At 40.8% G+C, this 14,464-nt stretch overlaps 1 protein-coding gene across 2 annotated transcripts in view; it reads left to right on the top strand.

Moving 5' to 3' along the window:
- The window catches only part of RPP14 (ribonuclease P/MRP subunit p14), a 90,648-nt gene that overhangs the window by 57,854 nt on the left and 18,330 nt on the right, over window positions 1–14,464 (top strand). For both annotated transcript variants that reach the window (XM_069206559.1, XM_069206560.1), the window contains exon 4: window positions 482–558. In XM_069206559.1, the coding sequence (XP_069062660.1) occupies window positions 482–558 (77 nt within the window). The remainder of the gene's footprint in view (window positions 1–481; window positions 559–14,464) is intronic.

Raw genomic sequence — 14,464 nt, 5'->3', positions numbered from 1 at the left:
CCCACCAGCCAAAAAAAGTAACATAATGGGGAGCCACAGCCAACTGCCAATAGTTCATGGGAGCCGCGGGTTGAAAAAGGTTTGGAACCAATGGCTTAAATGCTTAGTATGAAAACAGGTAAAAACCTACGTTACTGAGGTGATGGAAATCTGCACAGAAAAAATGCACCAGGAACAAATAGTCAAGGCTTTATTTGGTAATAGATTTTGCACCAAATGATAGGGTATGGACAGTATGATTTCAGTGTGAAAATGGGTTAAGTATTGAAATAAGTAGTACTATCATGAGGATCAGAAGATTTGCTGGACCACAGTGTTGATTTGCATACTTCAATTTAGTACTGATGTGTAAAAAATAAATTAAAAAAAGCTCTGGAACAAAAAGAAATCTGACAGTGCTTTGTGGGACATATGTTTTCATGCATTCATTTGATCATAAATTGATACTGTCTGTTTTGTGTTTTTTATGTTTTTGTGTTAGATTGGTGCAGCTTTGCTGCTTGATGTTCTGACGTTTGAAGAGCAGACACTGACTGCAATAATAAGAATCTGTAGCAAGTAAGAACCCATATTGCAAACCATGCTATGTTATGCATATTATGAAGGTTTGAAAATGTTCTTGTTTTTTTATTCTCTTAAATTTTAGGATAATTTCTTGAGTACATTCTGCAACTTTACATATTTCTGTGGTATTTTATTGCGTAGAAACGAAACCTGAAAGTGTGTGTGTCTGTGTGCGCCTGCATGCTTTGACTACCGCCTAGACTATAGTCACAATGAGACCGCTATCCTGTCTGCTATATAACAAGTGCCATAGGCTATAATGCAGTTTTAATATGGCCAGTGGGCTATCTGTCACATTTTGATAGAGTATTCCATTTTCCGAACTCTAACTAAGGCCCTTTGTCTGGGGCTATCTGGACAAAAAAGGTTCAAACTTGTGAATTGTTGATTATAATGGGTCTTCATCAGTAGGTGGCGTTCTTTCTTTCAAAGGTGGATGTGAACAGAACACATTCCAATATTCCACCCTGAGACTAGCTAACTTTCTAAGTAAGGTGACTGCATCCAGGCTTTGCACGGATGCAGAAACCTCAGATTTGCAAAACCAAAGTCGACACAGACACCATATGTCAGATTGCAAAAGAGACTAATTACAGCAGGACAAAGTTGTGAACTTGCCTGAAACTGTTGAAAAACATGACTTTGCAAATTTTCAAAATACCTACATTTATCCATGCCAGTAGGCCAATGCAACATATGGTCCTCCATAAGGAAATCAAAAACGCAGAAACCTCAGATTTGCAAAACCAAAGTCGACACAGACACCATATGTCAGATTGCAAAAGAGACTAATTACAGCAGGACAAAGTTGTGAACTTGCCTGAAACTGTTGAAAAACATGACTTTGCAAATTTTCAAAATACCTACATTCATCCATGCCAGTAGGCCAATGCAACATATGGTCCTCCATAAGGAACTCAAAAACGCACCACTGCCATTTGGCTACTAGTGGATGTGACGTATATGTCTTATTGGACTCCTTAGCAGCCAAGAGATCATTGTTTCCATGCCAATACTGTTGCATGCCCCCTTGCCAAAGCATTATCTTAGTGAACACTGAAAGAGGGGATTTGGCCTTACTCAGAGCCACAGAAACCCTCTTGGCACCTGGTTCTAAAAACAAATCCAGATGCCAAAAAGTACTATACTCAAGAAACAGAGCCCAAAAATTACATGGGTTCCTCAGGACTCTAGTATATCACCACAGCAGCCCAGAGCATGATGTAGACACTAGCCATTTTCTAGAAAGTACTTTGCCACAGAAAAGAGGTGCCCAAGTACAATCAAGAAGCCAAGGATAAACACATTTGATTGAACTTGTAAATTGATTCTCCTACAATGACTTAGCCACAACCATTGCTCCAGTCTCATAGGAATAAGGAGCACTCTTATCTGGGAGTGTTGAAGATACCTACACACCACTATGAAGTACATTTTCAGACGGAACGGCGGGGTTCCTGCTTCCTGATGGAAAATCTCAATGTCGCAAATTAGACATCCGTTACTGCCACATGATGTGCATCAGATATTATATAATCACTAAAGGTGTGGGGTAGTAGGAACTGAAGGTAGGACTAGGTCAGTCTTCATTCAGTGCCCGGTATTAGTTAGGTCGCTTTAGATCCTAAGGTGGGGAAATCATGGTTGGAAAATGTCCAAGCAAGGGGGTGCTGTGTTGTCCTACAGGGGGAGGGGGGATTTCCCTTACGGACTAGGTGGTCTCACACACATAATAGTGTCTTGCTTCATCATATGACCACCTACCCCACCCAAGTAAGATGGTACTACTTGGGCAGACTCAACCTCTTGGTTAAAAGAACCAGAGGGAGTGCTGAAATTAAACTGACTGGATAGTTACATAGATCCAGAAGGGGTGAATAATAAAATTACCAAACATGTCACCAGTAGCTACTGCTAGTTTTAATGATGGTGCGTGCTGGTAAGACTAAAAACAAGGGGGAGAGGCTTGTTGGAGAATAATGTCTCTTGGAGTCTAAAAAGAAAAACGTATGACCAACATGTTTCTGCCCTCACTAGGTGCTGGTAGGTCAGGGGCATTTGTCAGGGTCGGAGCACACGCAGTAAGTGGGGTGCTCAAAGTGAATAATGTATGGCCTACCTGAACGAGTAGTTCACGGTGGGGTAGGTCTGTGATAGATAATAAATACACCACAATTTATTCAGAATATATTCAGAGTGAAAAAAGTGGCAAACCACTGCACAGCACACAGCAATAGGTGAAAAAATGTAAAAGGCACTCACACACGCATGCAAATGTGACTTACCCCGGGGTAGGGGGCGATTTGCCTCTGGTCTAGCTAGTGCCGGGGTGGGGTTTTTCCCTTGTAGTCACACTCTGAGGAGATTAAGGGTTTAGCAAGGAAGAAGGAAAGAGACAGAAATAGAATAGGGGCGCACAGAGCCTTAAGGAAAGTAGGAGACCAAGGGAGGGAAGTAAAGAAAGACAAGGGGACCAAGCTTGAGACTAAGGGAAGAAAAAAAGGGGGAAAAAAGATGAAGAAAGGCAAAAAGGTGGAAGCCAGGTCAAAGGGGAGTTCAAGGCTACCAAAGAGAGGGAAAACAGAGATTAAAAGAAGAATCCAAAGGGCCAAGGAGGCCCACACTTACCACTCCAAAGGGAATACCATGGGGGGTACCTACATGCCGGAGCCAGGCCGCTCTGGTACTGACTGGAGGGCTGGTCTGATATTTATGTAGACCAACAGCCAATCGGTATGAGGCTGGGGAGGCTGGGGGCGGAATCCAATGAAAAGACTATCAGGTGTGTCGGGCGTATTGGTATGGAAACGTCCCGACTCGTGGAGGGTATTACTGCCACGCCCAAAAACCGTCCGCGCCCTCTCGGGGGCTGAGCCGGTATGGAAGCCTGGAGGGCTGCAAGGCCCTGGTGGAGCGCGATAGCCCGCGGTAATCCCGCAGGACCTCTGAGGGACAGAGTCCCGCGGGGTGGAACGCGCTTGAAAATGATGCAGTGCAGCAGGGCGCTTCCTCCGCAGCGCGACTGGCGAGCGCGGGGAGCGTCCTTCAATGACGCATCTCGGGAAGCGCGGCGCGTCATGCAAGCCCACGGGACTCTGGGAGATTGAGTCCCGTGGAAAGGGCCTAGTCGTCCGGCTGGGATAGTCTGATAGTCTTTTCATTGGATTCCGCCCCCAGCCTCCCCAGCCTCATACCGATTGGCTGTTGGTCTACATAAATATCAGACCAGCCCTCCAGTCAGTACCAGAGCGGCCTGGCTCCGGCATGTAGGTACCCCCCATGGTATTCCCTTTGGAGTGGTAAGTGTGGGCCTCCTTGGCCCTTTGGATTCTTCTTTTAATCTCTGTTTTCCCTCTCTTTGGTTGCCTTGAACTCCCCTTTGACCTGGCTTCCACCTTTTTTCCTTTCTTCATCTTTTTTTCCCCTTTTTTTCTTCCCTTAGTCTCAAGCTTGGTCCCCTTGTCTTTCTTTACTTCCCTCCCTTGGTCTCCTACTTTCCTTAAGGCTCTGCGCGCCCCTATTCTATTTCTGTCTCTTTCCTTCTTCCTTGCTAAACCCTTAATCTCCTCAGAGTGTGACTACAAGGGAAAATCCCACCCCGGCACTAGCCAGACCAGAGGCAAATCGCCCCCTACCCCGGGGTAAGTCACATTTGCATGCGTGTGTGAGTGCCTTTTACATTTTTTCACCTATTGCTGTGTGCTGTGCAGTGGTTTGCCACTTTTTTCACTCTGAATATATTCTGAATAAATTGTGGTGTATTTATTATCTATCACAGACCTACCCCACCGTGAACTACTCGTTCAGGTAGGCCATACATTATTCACTTTGAGCACCCCACTTACTGCGTGTGCTCCGACCCTGACAAATGCCCCTGACCTACCAGCACCTAGTGAGGGCAGAAACATGTTGGTCATACGTTTTTCTTTTTAGACTCCAAGAGACATTATTCTCCAACGAGCCTCTCCCCCTTGTTTTTAGTCTTACCAGCACGCACCATCATTAAAACTAGCAGTAGCTACTGGTGACATGTTTGGTAATTTTATTATTCACCCCTTCTGGATCTATGTAACTATCCAGTCAGTTTAATTTCAGCACTCCCTCTGGTTCTTTTAACCAAGAGGTTGAGTCTGCCCAAGTAGTACCATCTTACTTGGGTGGGGCTAGGTGGTCATATGATGAAGCAAGGCACTATTATGTGTGTGAGACCACCTAGTCCGTAAGGGAAATCCCCCCTCCCCCTGTAGGACAACACAGCACCCCCTTGCTTGGACATTTTCCAACCATGATTTCCCCACCTTAGGATCTAAAGCGACCTAACTAATACCGGGCACTGAATGAAGACTGACCTAGTCCTACCTTCAGTTCCTACTACCCCACACCTTTAGTGATTATATAGATTTCTTTAGGGAGGCGGTGTGGGCTAGCAACACTCCCAGTGCTCTCCTTTTGTGTACTTGTGCATCAGATATTAAACATTGATCTGTGACCTCCAAGGAGGTTTCAACTTGGCCTGTTAGATCCTATATCCATACACTTTCTTGTCCCAGGCTTAATCAGTATAGCCAGGATACTCTGTTGCTACAAAAGTCTTTAAAGAGTCCTTCCTGGACGAGGAGAGTCAAAATCTTCATACCGATGGCTGAAAGACCAAAGCATTGGCAATCATAGAGTGGCTCATTGACATTCCCTTCTGCTAGCCTCAGTCACTGTGGCCATCAGTAGTAAGGCATTGAATAGCTGCTCCAAAACGTGCCTTATGATCCTTAAAAAAGCAACTTGGCTGATAAATCAGTCTGAAAATCTTTCTGCTCTGAGCTGTCAAATCCTGTGGCTATCTATATTCTAGCTTGGTACTGTGCTAACACTCCTGATTGCATCTTTCTGGTTTGCAGCTGCAAGTCAGTCTGATCCCCATAAATTGTATGCCCTTTGATGGACAGTATCTTATTAAGAATCATTAGTAATGGAGAGGAAGGAAGTTCCATGGTGGGCTAACAGCAGTATGCTTTCTTTTGCGAGGATGCATCTGCATATCAGACTACAGAGCCCACAGGTTTATGGAGCTTAAGGGTCCTGTGGGGTCTGGCACTCTCTGCATGGTCACCCCCAAATGTTTTGCCTTCGCCCTGCTGTTATGTAACCCTTGTTGTTGGCTTTCAGGCCTCTATGCACTTCACCACAGCTAACGAGTGCTACAGTGATTTTACTTTCTCCTTTAAACATGGTGAAATTGGCTTTCACCCAATTTGGAAATTGAATGTGCTTTTAAGCCCCTAGTAAAGTGGTACTAAATGTACCCAGGGCCTGCACATTAAATGCTACTAGTGGACCCGGAGCACTTATTGTGCCATCCACTTAAAGAGCCCTTGTATACATGTCTCAGGTCTGCCATTGCAGCCTGTATGTGCAGTTTTACAATATCATTTCGACTTGGCAAAATAAACCTTCACTTTTAATACATATAAGTTGCCCCTAGGGTAGGTCTTAGAAAGCCCGTAGGACTGGGTGCAATGTATTTAACAAGTTGGGGGTGTACTTTTAAGTTGTATATGCCATTGTTAGTGAAAAATTCTCAAATTCGTTTTTCACTATTGCCAAGCCTACCTCTCCTACAAGACAACTTTGGGTTTTCTTATTACAGCTAATAGTGATAACTTTTGATTGGGAGTAGGTGGGAGATTGGTGTCTGAGGAATTGTAATTTAAAATTCACTTTTTTGTTAACATTGCATTTTTAATCACATTTCTGAAAATGACACTTTTCGTTTTCTTGTCTTATCCATTTGGTGCCTGCAGCCTGTTCCTGGATCATGTGACTAGGTGTAGCAGGCAGTTGCTCTTTGTGTATTCTTCTAAGACAGTATCTCAATAGAGGGTCTGTACGCTTTCTAGATTCAGCGGCTTGTGGATTTTCTCCCTTCACCATCTCTCTTCTTGCCATCCTAATCTAACATCTTGCCTGCATCTGCACACAAAGGTACTATATGCTGTGCCAAGGTTATTGGTATTTGTACCACTAACCTTGGTGTAGCTCTGTAAAGCATGGATCTGCCTTTGGTATGGCCACTTGGTGTTGTGTGCTGTGTGCGCAAAGGTCTTGGGAGTCTGAATTGTGCATTGTTGCATAGTACTGGAATCTAAAGGTGTGAACGTTGATGTCCTATGTAATGGAGGTACTGGTACATGTTCTACATTGACTATACAGTCTGATGGCATGCTCGTTTTGTGTGATGTTATAGCTGACGCGCGTTGCCTGATGTTTGATTTATGCATCCTTGTTGTAGGTGATTAAATATATTGTTTTGTGGACAGTCAAGTCTAGTATTGCTGTTGTGTTAAGTGGTATCTCATGGGTGGAGGGGAACCACAGCCATAACTCAACAATTGTAATAGTATGTACTATCCACTGGTATAAAGAGTTCTAACAATCTTCCTTTTTCATGTCCTAGTTATACCTTTTAAGAGGGTGCAAATGAACTTACCCAGCACTTCAAACCCCTCCCCCACATTGAAACTAGGTAGATTGCTGCTTCTTTGCAACCAGTGTGCTTGTGCACCTAGGCTGACACTGCAAAAAGAGAACAGTTTCTTGCCTGTAACATTAGTTTTGCAGCTTGTAACATCCTTTTGCATCCAGGGTGAAGGAGTGTTCAGGGAAAGTAGAATCCGAACATGGTAACCTCTTTGAGGCATTGTTGGCTTTTTGCCGATATCCTATTATGCCTTGCAGATTCCTATGTAGATTTTTGCAAAAGAAAGAAAAAAACGTTGTTCATCATAACTACTTATTTATCAGAGCCCAGCCATTGAATGGCAGTGTAGTGCAAACCATTCAATTCTACAACAGCCACAAGATGCATAACATCTTTTAGAGATTCAAAACTGAAGAGTTATTAATGATTCTTAGTGGCTACACTTTCCACTAATAAATTATGTCTCATCCCAAATACCATTCTATACCCTCATATCTGCCTGTTCAAAGTCCTGGATAGATTATATTGTGAATTTGAGAAATTTTGCACAACTTTTATTAGGGGCAAAGTCAAAAATATCCATGAGTAAACTGAAAGTTCCCATAGGCAGAGTAGCCGTTAGGTTTCCTGACATTAAAAGATACTTTGATAGCTCTATTTTTCACCAAAAATAGCAAGACTTTTACATGATGAGCAAGCACCTATGCCCATCTACAATATAAATCTAATCTTGTTCATATGTTGTTAATTATCAAGAATTCAGCTAGCGAGATCTTTTATAGAATAGCTAAGTAACACAGCTATGAACTCTGCCTTGTGTGAAAGCAGTATGAGGGTTCATTCCCTATCTAAAGGAGAAGAGAAACATCTTTACTGAGTATCGGCACACCTGTGCCATAAATCATGCCAACCAAGGATGGAACACTGGCATTGCAGTACATTTTTGCGAAAGCTAAGGTATGGCATTATCTTCATTCACATAACCTACTTACATCTCAATATGTAAGAATAGGATGGATCCAATATGAGCCATCAGATCTTATAAATTCACTCCTAAATGAAAATTAGAAGGAAATGAGAACATGATACTTCTCCTGTTAATTGTAGTGAAAACATAGTTGCCTTGGAAAACGTTACAAAAGTTGGGATAAAGAAGTAAATCAGATAAGAGACCTCATGACTGGCAACTCTGGCCTTTTACAAAGTCCTGACCTATAAATGTTAATAGTACAAGAAAATATATGCTTTGGAGTTTATTGGGTGTCTCTAGAGCTCCCTTTTAAAAGACAACTCACAGTGTTGGAGATGCAAAAAAGAAGGTGCTAGATATATCCATGTTTGTTGAATGCCACAAAATACTGGTGTAGTGGAAAGAAATTGTAAAAAATATCAGATCAATCACCAACATAGCACTCCAAATGTTACCATCAATCCTGCTTTAGAATTATCTCTCCTCAATCACGTTCCCAGATAAATTCTGTAGCATCTGAATCATAAATTATTTAATTGTTGCATAAAGAATGATCCTAAGTAAATGGAATTCACCACAGCAATCACTAACCAATGAGTGGGGCCAGGGCTTAGCTAGACAAGCATCTTCAGGAAGGATCGTTTGTCATCTCTGAAGCAACAAGTTATGTTGGCTGTCATGTGCCCCTGATACATGTTTATCGCTGCTTAAAATGTATGTAGGTCAGTTTTACATTCATTGGCTTGTATGATCACTTCTGTCTTATGGTCTCATATTTCATAATTACTAAATGCTCTGTAATCCATTGTGTTAAACAGATTTAATAAACAAGTTGTTTTAAATAATTCTTGATTGATGCTAACGTTAGTACTTTTGGAATTTTTCATCCTGTTTTATAATGTCTGACTATTGCATTAAAACTGATAAAAATATCTATATTTTTTGTTTTGTTTGACTACATTGTCTATTATGTCACAAATATAAAAACCAGTCTTATAATATTGAATGCAAAGACCCACAACCTCAGTGAGCATTTTGTAGAAATGGAGTCTTACAATAATATTTGCGAAGAGTTTAATCATTCAATTCATGTGTTAGCATCATTTTCATTCTAATATGCGTTTTGAAAAAAAATAACATCCATTAATTTGTTTAAGGATCAAGTTATAAAGTGAAGGTCACGTGCAGTTGTCTACTGCTGAAAATGTTAGCTCTGCTTTAAAGTTCTTTTAACAGAGTACTTTAAAAAGCCCAATTCTCTGAAAAGTATGGCATTTTAAAATAAAAAGTGTACAGAGAATGGTTTTGTCATGTTTCCCAAACATTTTAGAACCTCCGCTCAGTTTTCAGAACAACAAATTTTCCCAACCCACTTAGCTTTAAAGGACATGAGGCAGGTCGATTTTTGTTCACGTAATAGCCGACAAGCTTTCCAAGTGCTGTAAATTACTAAAATAGCACATTGGTTATATTCACTTTGATATGTCTTTATTTGTCTATGGCCAAGACATTGACATACCCATAAAAGTGGCAGATGGTGAACTGCAATGAAGGTGGAACACTTTTCTGAGTAGGGTGCTCACCTGTGGCATCTGTTTCAAAATGCTTTTTAAAATCTTGGTGTTGATACTTCATATCCAGGTTCGTGTTAAAACAAGGTCCAGTTCTGCATTTTGGACTAATATTACCCAGTGGCGGTCACCACCGGTTAATGATAGTTATGTCTTATATCTTCGGCACCGGTTGATGAATCTTCACAAAACCTTCAAAAAAGTGCTTCTTTTCTCTAGTCCATCAACTGGCGGAGGAGAAAAAAGTGGAGGTCCCAAAATGTAAAATCCCCATTAAGTTTCCATAGACGTTTCTGAGCAGCACTCCCCAAAAAACTGCACCAAATTTGGCAGGAAGCTAGACTTTGTTCCAGAAAGTGTGCTTTTTGTGATTGGTGTAAATCCATTCAGTAGTTTTTGAGAAATGAAGGTGCAGAAATATTTGTATATCTGGTTGGTTGGGGCCAAGGGACTCTTTCGAGGGTCCCTCAAACCTGACTAAAACAAAACAAATAGTGTTCTGATTGGGGCCAGCAATCTTTTTTTCTTTTGGGCCAATTCCCTTTCCTGGGAGACACGCTCTTGTGGGTGATAGCGCTCTGATTGGCCTACCACCAACTTGAAGAATTATGTTTCCGGCAGCCATTACAGGGTTTGGGGACTTGATCCCCTGCCCTGAAGCTAAAATGAAAAAAGATTTAAGTGGGCAGGTTAGGGACACCCTGCCCTCCTAGGCCCTGTGGGAATGAACCAAAGGAAAATCCCTGGGGCCAAAAAAATACAATAGAAATGGGACCCCCGAAGAGAGCAGCAAAAAAGAAAATTGTGGCATCCATTTTTCATAAAATATTTTGTGAGGGGACATGAATCGGGCCCCCTCCAAGCCTATTTTGAGCACCAGGGAATGCATTCCCCAGGGCAGGTATCTTAAGTAAAGAGATGATGGTTGCAGCAGCCATCCCCGATCCCATTTTGGGTCATGGTGACCCCCATCTCCTGTGCCCAGTAAATTACTTAAAAGGGGGTGGGAATCATTTGCACAATTATGGTTAAATTACTTTATTATTGCTTCATTATTTTGTCCTTGCAGCAGTACAAAGAATCTGTCTTGCCCACAGATAACTGTACAGTCCGTTTTCATGGTTTAAAACACAACAATGCTCATAACATGTGACCAATACCTTTCTCCACCCTTAACCTAAAGTGACCAGACCATAAAATGTTTCTAGCACTGTTTCTCTACATTGCGTTATTTTCTACATATTGACACCCTATACGTTTACTACTTAAGCACTTGTGTTTAAATGTAAGGTGAAGCAATTGCCGACTATATTTTCGTCACGTCTTATTGTTTAGAGCCTCACTACTATCCTCAAACTCTCTGGTTTTCATAGACACAAGCAATTTACAGTTTTCAATCCACCTCACTCCTTCTCACAAATTGAATTACTAAACATATATTCACTTTTAAATTATGTTTTTTTAGTTACTCCCTCATCTAATAAGTTTCTTCATGCTCATAAAGAGAAAAACCTCTTCTCCTTTTCACTGCATTTCCACACTATCGGGCATAGTTTCAGGCCTTGCAGAGATGTTAACTCTGTGTCTGTGCGCTCTTCCCATTTAATTTGCTTTCTTTTGCCTTCGTGGGATTCCTTATTTGATCTTCCTCCTGGTCATGGGGTTCACACCACAGGCGTCAAGTCCCCTGTCCCAATGTTTTACCATCCTGTGCCATCAAGAGCTTGGTACCTTTCTCCATGTGTTATTTGCATTGTTGTTTCCTGCATGGGCTTGTTTATCTTTCCTAATTGATCTTCATTCTTGTCATTGATGCTCACCAATGTTCTGTTTTGTCCACTGTCTAACATCCCTTGCATTTTTTGTATTTATGAGTCTAAGTGAACATAAAGTTCCTCATCCCGATTCAGACCAATCGGGGTTAACGTCTGGGGTAGTAATGTATAGCATGATTCTTTCTGCCTCCGCTTCTTTTCTCTATCACCGCCCCGTTCTGATTTCTCAACTTGATCTATTGTGCAGAATGTCAGCTGCTCCCACTTGCTGTAATGGTATGTTTCCGTGTGTTTGACAACAGCACTGCTCCTGTCTTTATTGATTGTTGCCCTGATATGTTCCCAAATTATTTTTGTAATTCACATATGGTGCTGCCAACATATTGTTTCCCACATGGACTTTCAATCACATACACCACAAATTTACTTTTGCCAATTATATTTTGCCTGATCTTCCATTTTCTGTTTGTGGCGTTTTTTAACTCTTTGACATTCTTCGCAATCCTGCCTGCCTTACATTGTTTGCACCCCCAGAACCCTGGGCGGGTCATGCAGTGTTTTTTGCTCCATTCAAAATGGCTGTGAACCAGTCTGTCCTTCAGACTTTTAACTCTCCTGAACGTTATTTGTGGGTGACTCCCCACAATTTCCTTTATGGTTGCATCCACTTGTAATAGCTTGCAATGTTGCTGAAAGATCATTCGCAAGACTTGTGCTTCTACCAAAAGTGTGGTAATCAACCCAATTCCTGTATTTTCCTTCTTCTCTCTTGTTTCAACCATAATTTGTGTTCTATCCACTGCTTCTACTTGTTTATCCCATTCTGGGTGGCATATTTGAGATGTCCTCTGTTTTGGAAATGTTTATTTGTACTTCTGTTGTGTTTCTCTTGTTCCGCCCTCTGTGCGCAGCTTCACCTTATTCTGAGGAATTTCCCTTATGGGATGCTCCACTTAAGACTTGTCTGATGGAAACTTTCTGCATAGAGAACTGCATTTGTTGCCGCCTTTCTGTAAATTGTGGTGTGGATCTGCCTTCATATATGTATATTTCAGTATCCAAAAACATTACCTTTGTCTCACTTAACTCATATGTGAACCTCCTATTTTCCATATTATTATTTACGACCTCAGAGTAGTTGTCAAATTCTTCCACATCACCATCCAGGTTATGAATAAATCATTGATAAATTTGAGCCTCATCACAGTTTTCTGTACAAATGTTTCAGTCTCTGGTGCCATGCTACATGCTCCTCCCACCAACCCATGGTGAGGATCCCGAAACTGGGAGATGGTGAAAAACCCATGGCAGTACCTCTTACCTGTTGGTAAATGTCCTTATTAAACAGAAAGATGTTTTTTGAGAGGCACAGAAATCATCTCTATTAGCATTTTATTATGTTGGAAATAATGGATGTTTCTTTAATGCCAGAAATATTCACATGCTCTAATTCCAATGTCATTTTCAATGCTGGTATATAGGTATGTTACATTGATCGTTATTAGCTTATAATTCTCTTGTTCGGATGTTTCATGCAGATGTCGAAAGAGATCTCCAGTGTATTTTAAATACGAACTTAGATTCTTTAGCAATGGGGCCAAGAAATGATCAATGTAATTCGACAGAAGTTCAAATAAAGACACCTTAGCAGAGATGATTGCTATTTTTCAATTTTAATTATTGGGTAAAAAAATACATTGTAGGAATAATGGGATGATCTCCTGTCAGATACCCTTTTAATATAAATCAATTAGGTTAGATTCCAACCATGCTCTCAACATCCGTTGCAGTTCTTGTTTGTGTTGTTCAATCGGATTGGATTTAATTTCACATAACATTTTTTTCGGCCAGTTGACAATTTGCCCTATTAAGGTAGTCCTTCTTGTTCGAAATGACAATATTTCCGCCTTTGTCTGCGGACTTGATTTCTATCGTTTCATACTTTCGAACCTTGCCTAATGCCTCTTTCTTTGTCCGATAAATTGTTTTTCACTTTCTTAAATTTTATTTTATATAGGTCAGAGATTACAGCTTCCTGGAACAGATCAAGTTTGTTTCCAGGTTGTAAATTAGGAAATACTACCGATTTTGTTTTTTTTATTACTCAATCCTGCTCCTGACGCCTGCATAATTTCATCAATAACGAAGTCATTTTCTCCTTTTTTTGTTCTTCTACTTTAATTAAAGTTATTAATCTTGTGCGTTTTTGTTACAGTTCAATCCATTGATTGTTTCTCAATTCGAAATTCCTGTTGCCTCTCTTTTGCTTCCACAAATACTTTAGCCAATTTTATTTTTCTTATAAACTAATATAGATCAATTCCTGTCTGTACTAAGTCCATATGTGCGTGGGACAGAAGTTTAAACCTTTCTTTAATAATGACATTTCTCTATCTGACAGCTTTCTGCTGGATAAATTGATTATACTTAATTGTTGATCTTCCATGATTATTTGTTTTGCTTCTTTCTCGCTTTTGTCCATGTACCTGGTCGTTCTTTTTCTCTGTCCTCTTCTACCCCTTCTTGTCTTTCTGATTCCTTTTTTTTTTGCCTCGCCTCCAGCCTCTTCACCTCCCTTTCGGAGGTTCTGTGTTTCCACCTTGCTGTTGCTGCTGAAGTGTGAGGCGCATCTCTTTTAAAAATGCGGAGTCTTTGTCTTTTTGTGCCTTACTAGAGCTAGAGGTATTGGTCACACGTAATGAGCACTGTTGTGTTTTAAACAACAAAAACGGACTTCAGTTATCTGTGAGCAAGGTCCTCGACGGACCGGAATACATCAGATTCTTTGTGCTGCGGCAGGGACAAAATAATGACTCAATAATAAAGTAATTTAACTGTAATTGTGCAACTCAAGGCTGATTGTGTGGAACAACATGAGGTAAAATAAATAAATATATATATTTTAATATAGATATATATGTATATCTATGTATGTATAGTATGTTTTAAATAGCAGGGACACTGAAGCTTTTTACATGAGCACCAGATTATATTCACATAAGGTCAGATTTATTTTATTTTAACAACAGGATATTAAATAATTTGCCCTGAGCCAACTCTAACCTGGTTGCCTAGATCTATTGTGGGAAGATACGGCCTTTAGGCCACA

The sequence above is a fragment of the Pleurodeles waltl genome, chromosome 9 (assembly GCF_031143425.1).
Source record: "Pleurodeles waltl isolate 20211129_DDA chromosome 9, aPleWal1.hap1.20221129, whole genome shotgun sequence".
Classification (NCBI taxonomy): domain Eukaryota; kingdom Metazoa; phylum Chordata; class Amphibia; order Caudata; family Salamandridae; genus Pleurodeles; species Pleurodeles waltl.
This window is presented reverse-complemented; position numbering and strand designations above follow the sequence as displayed.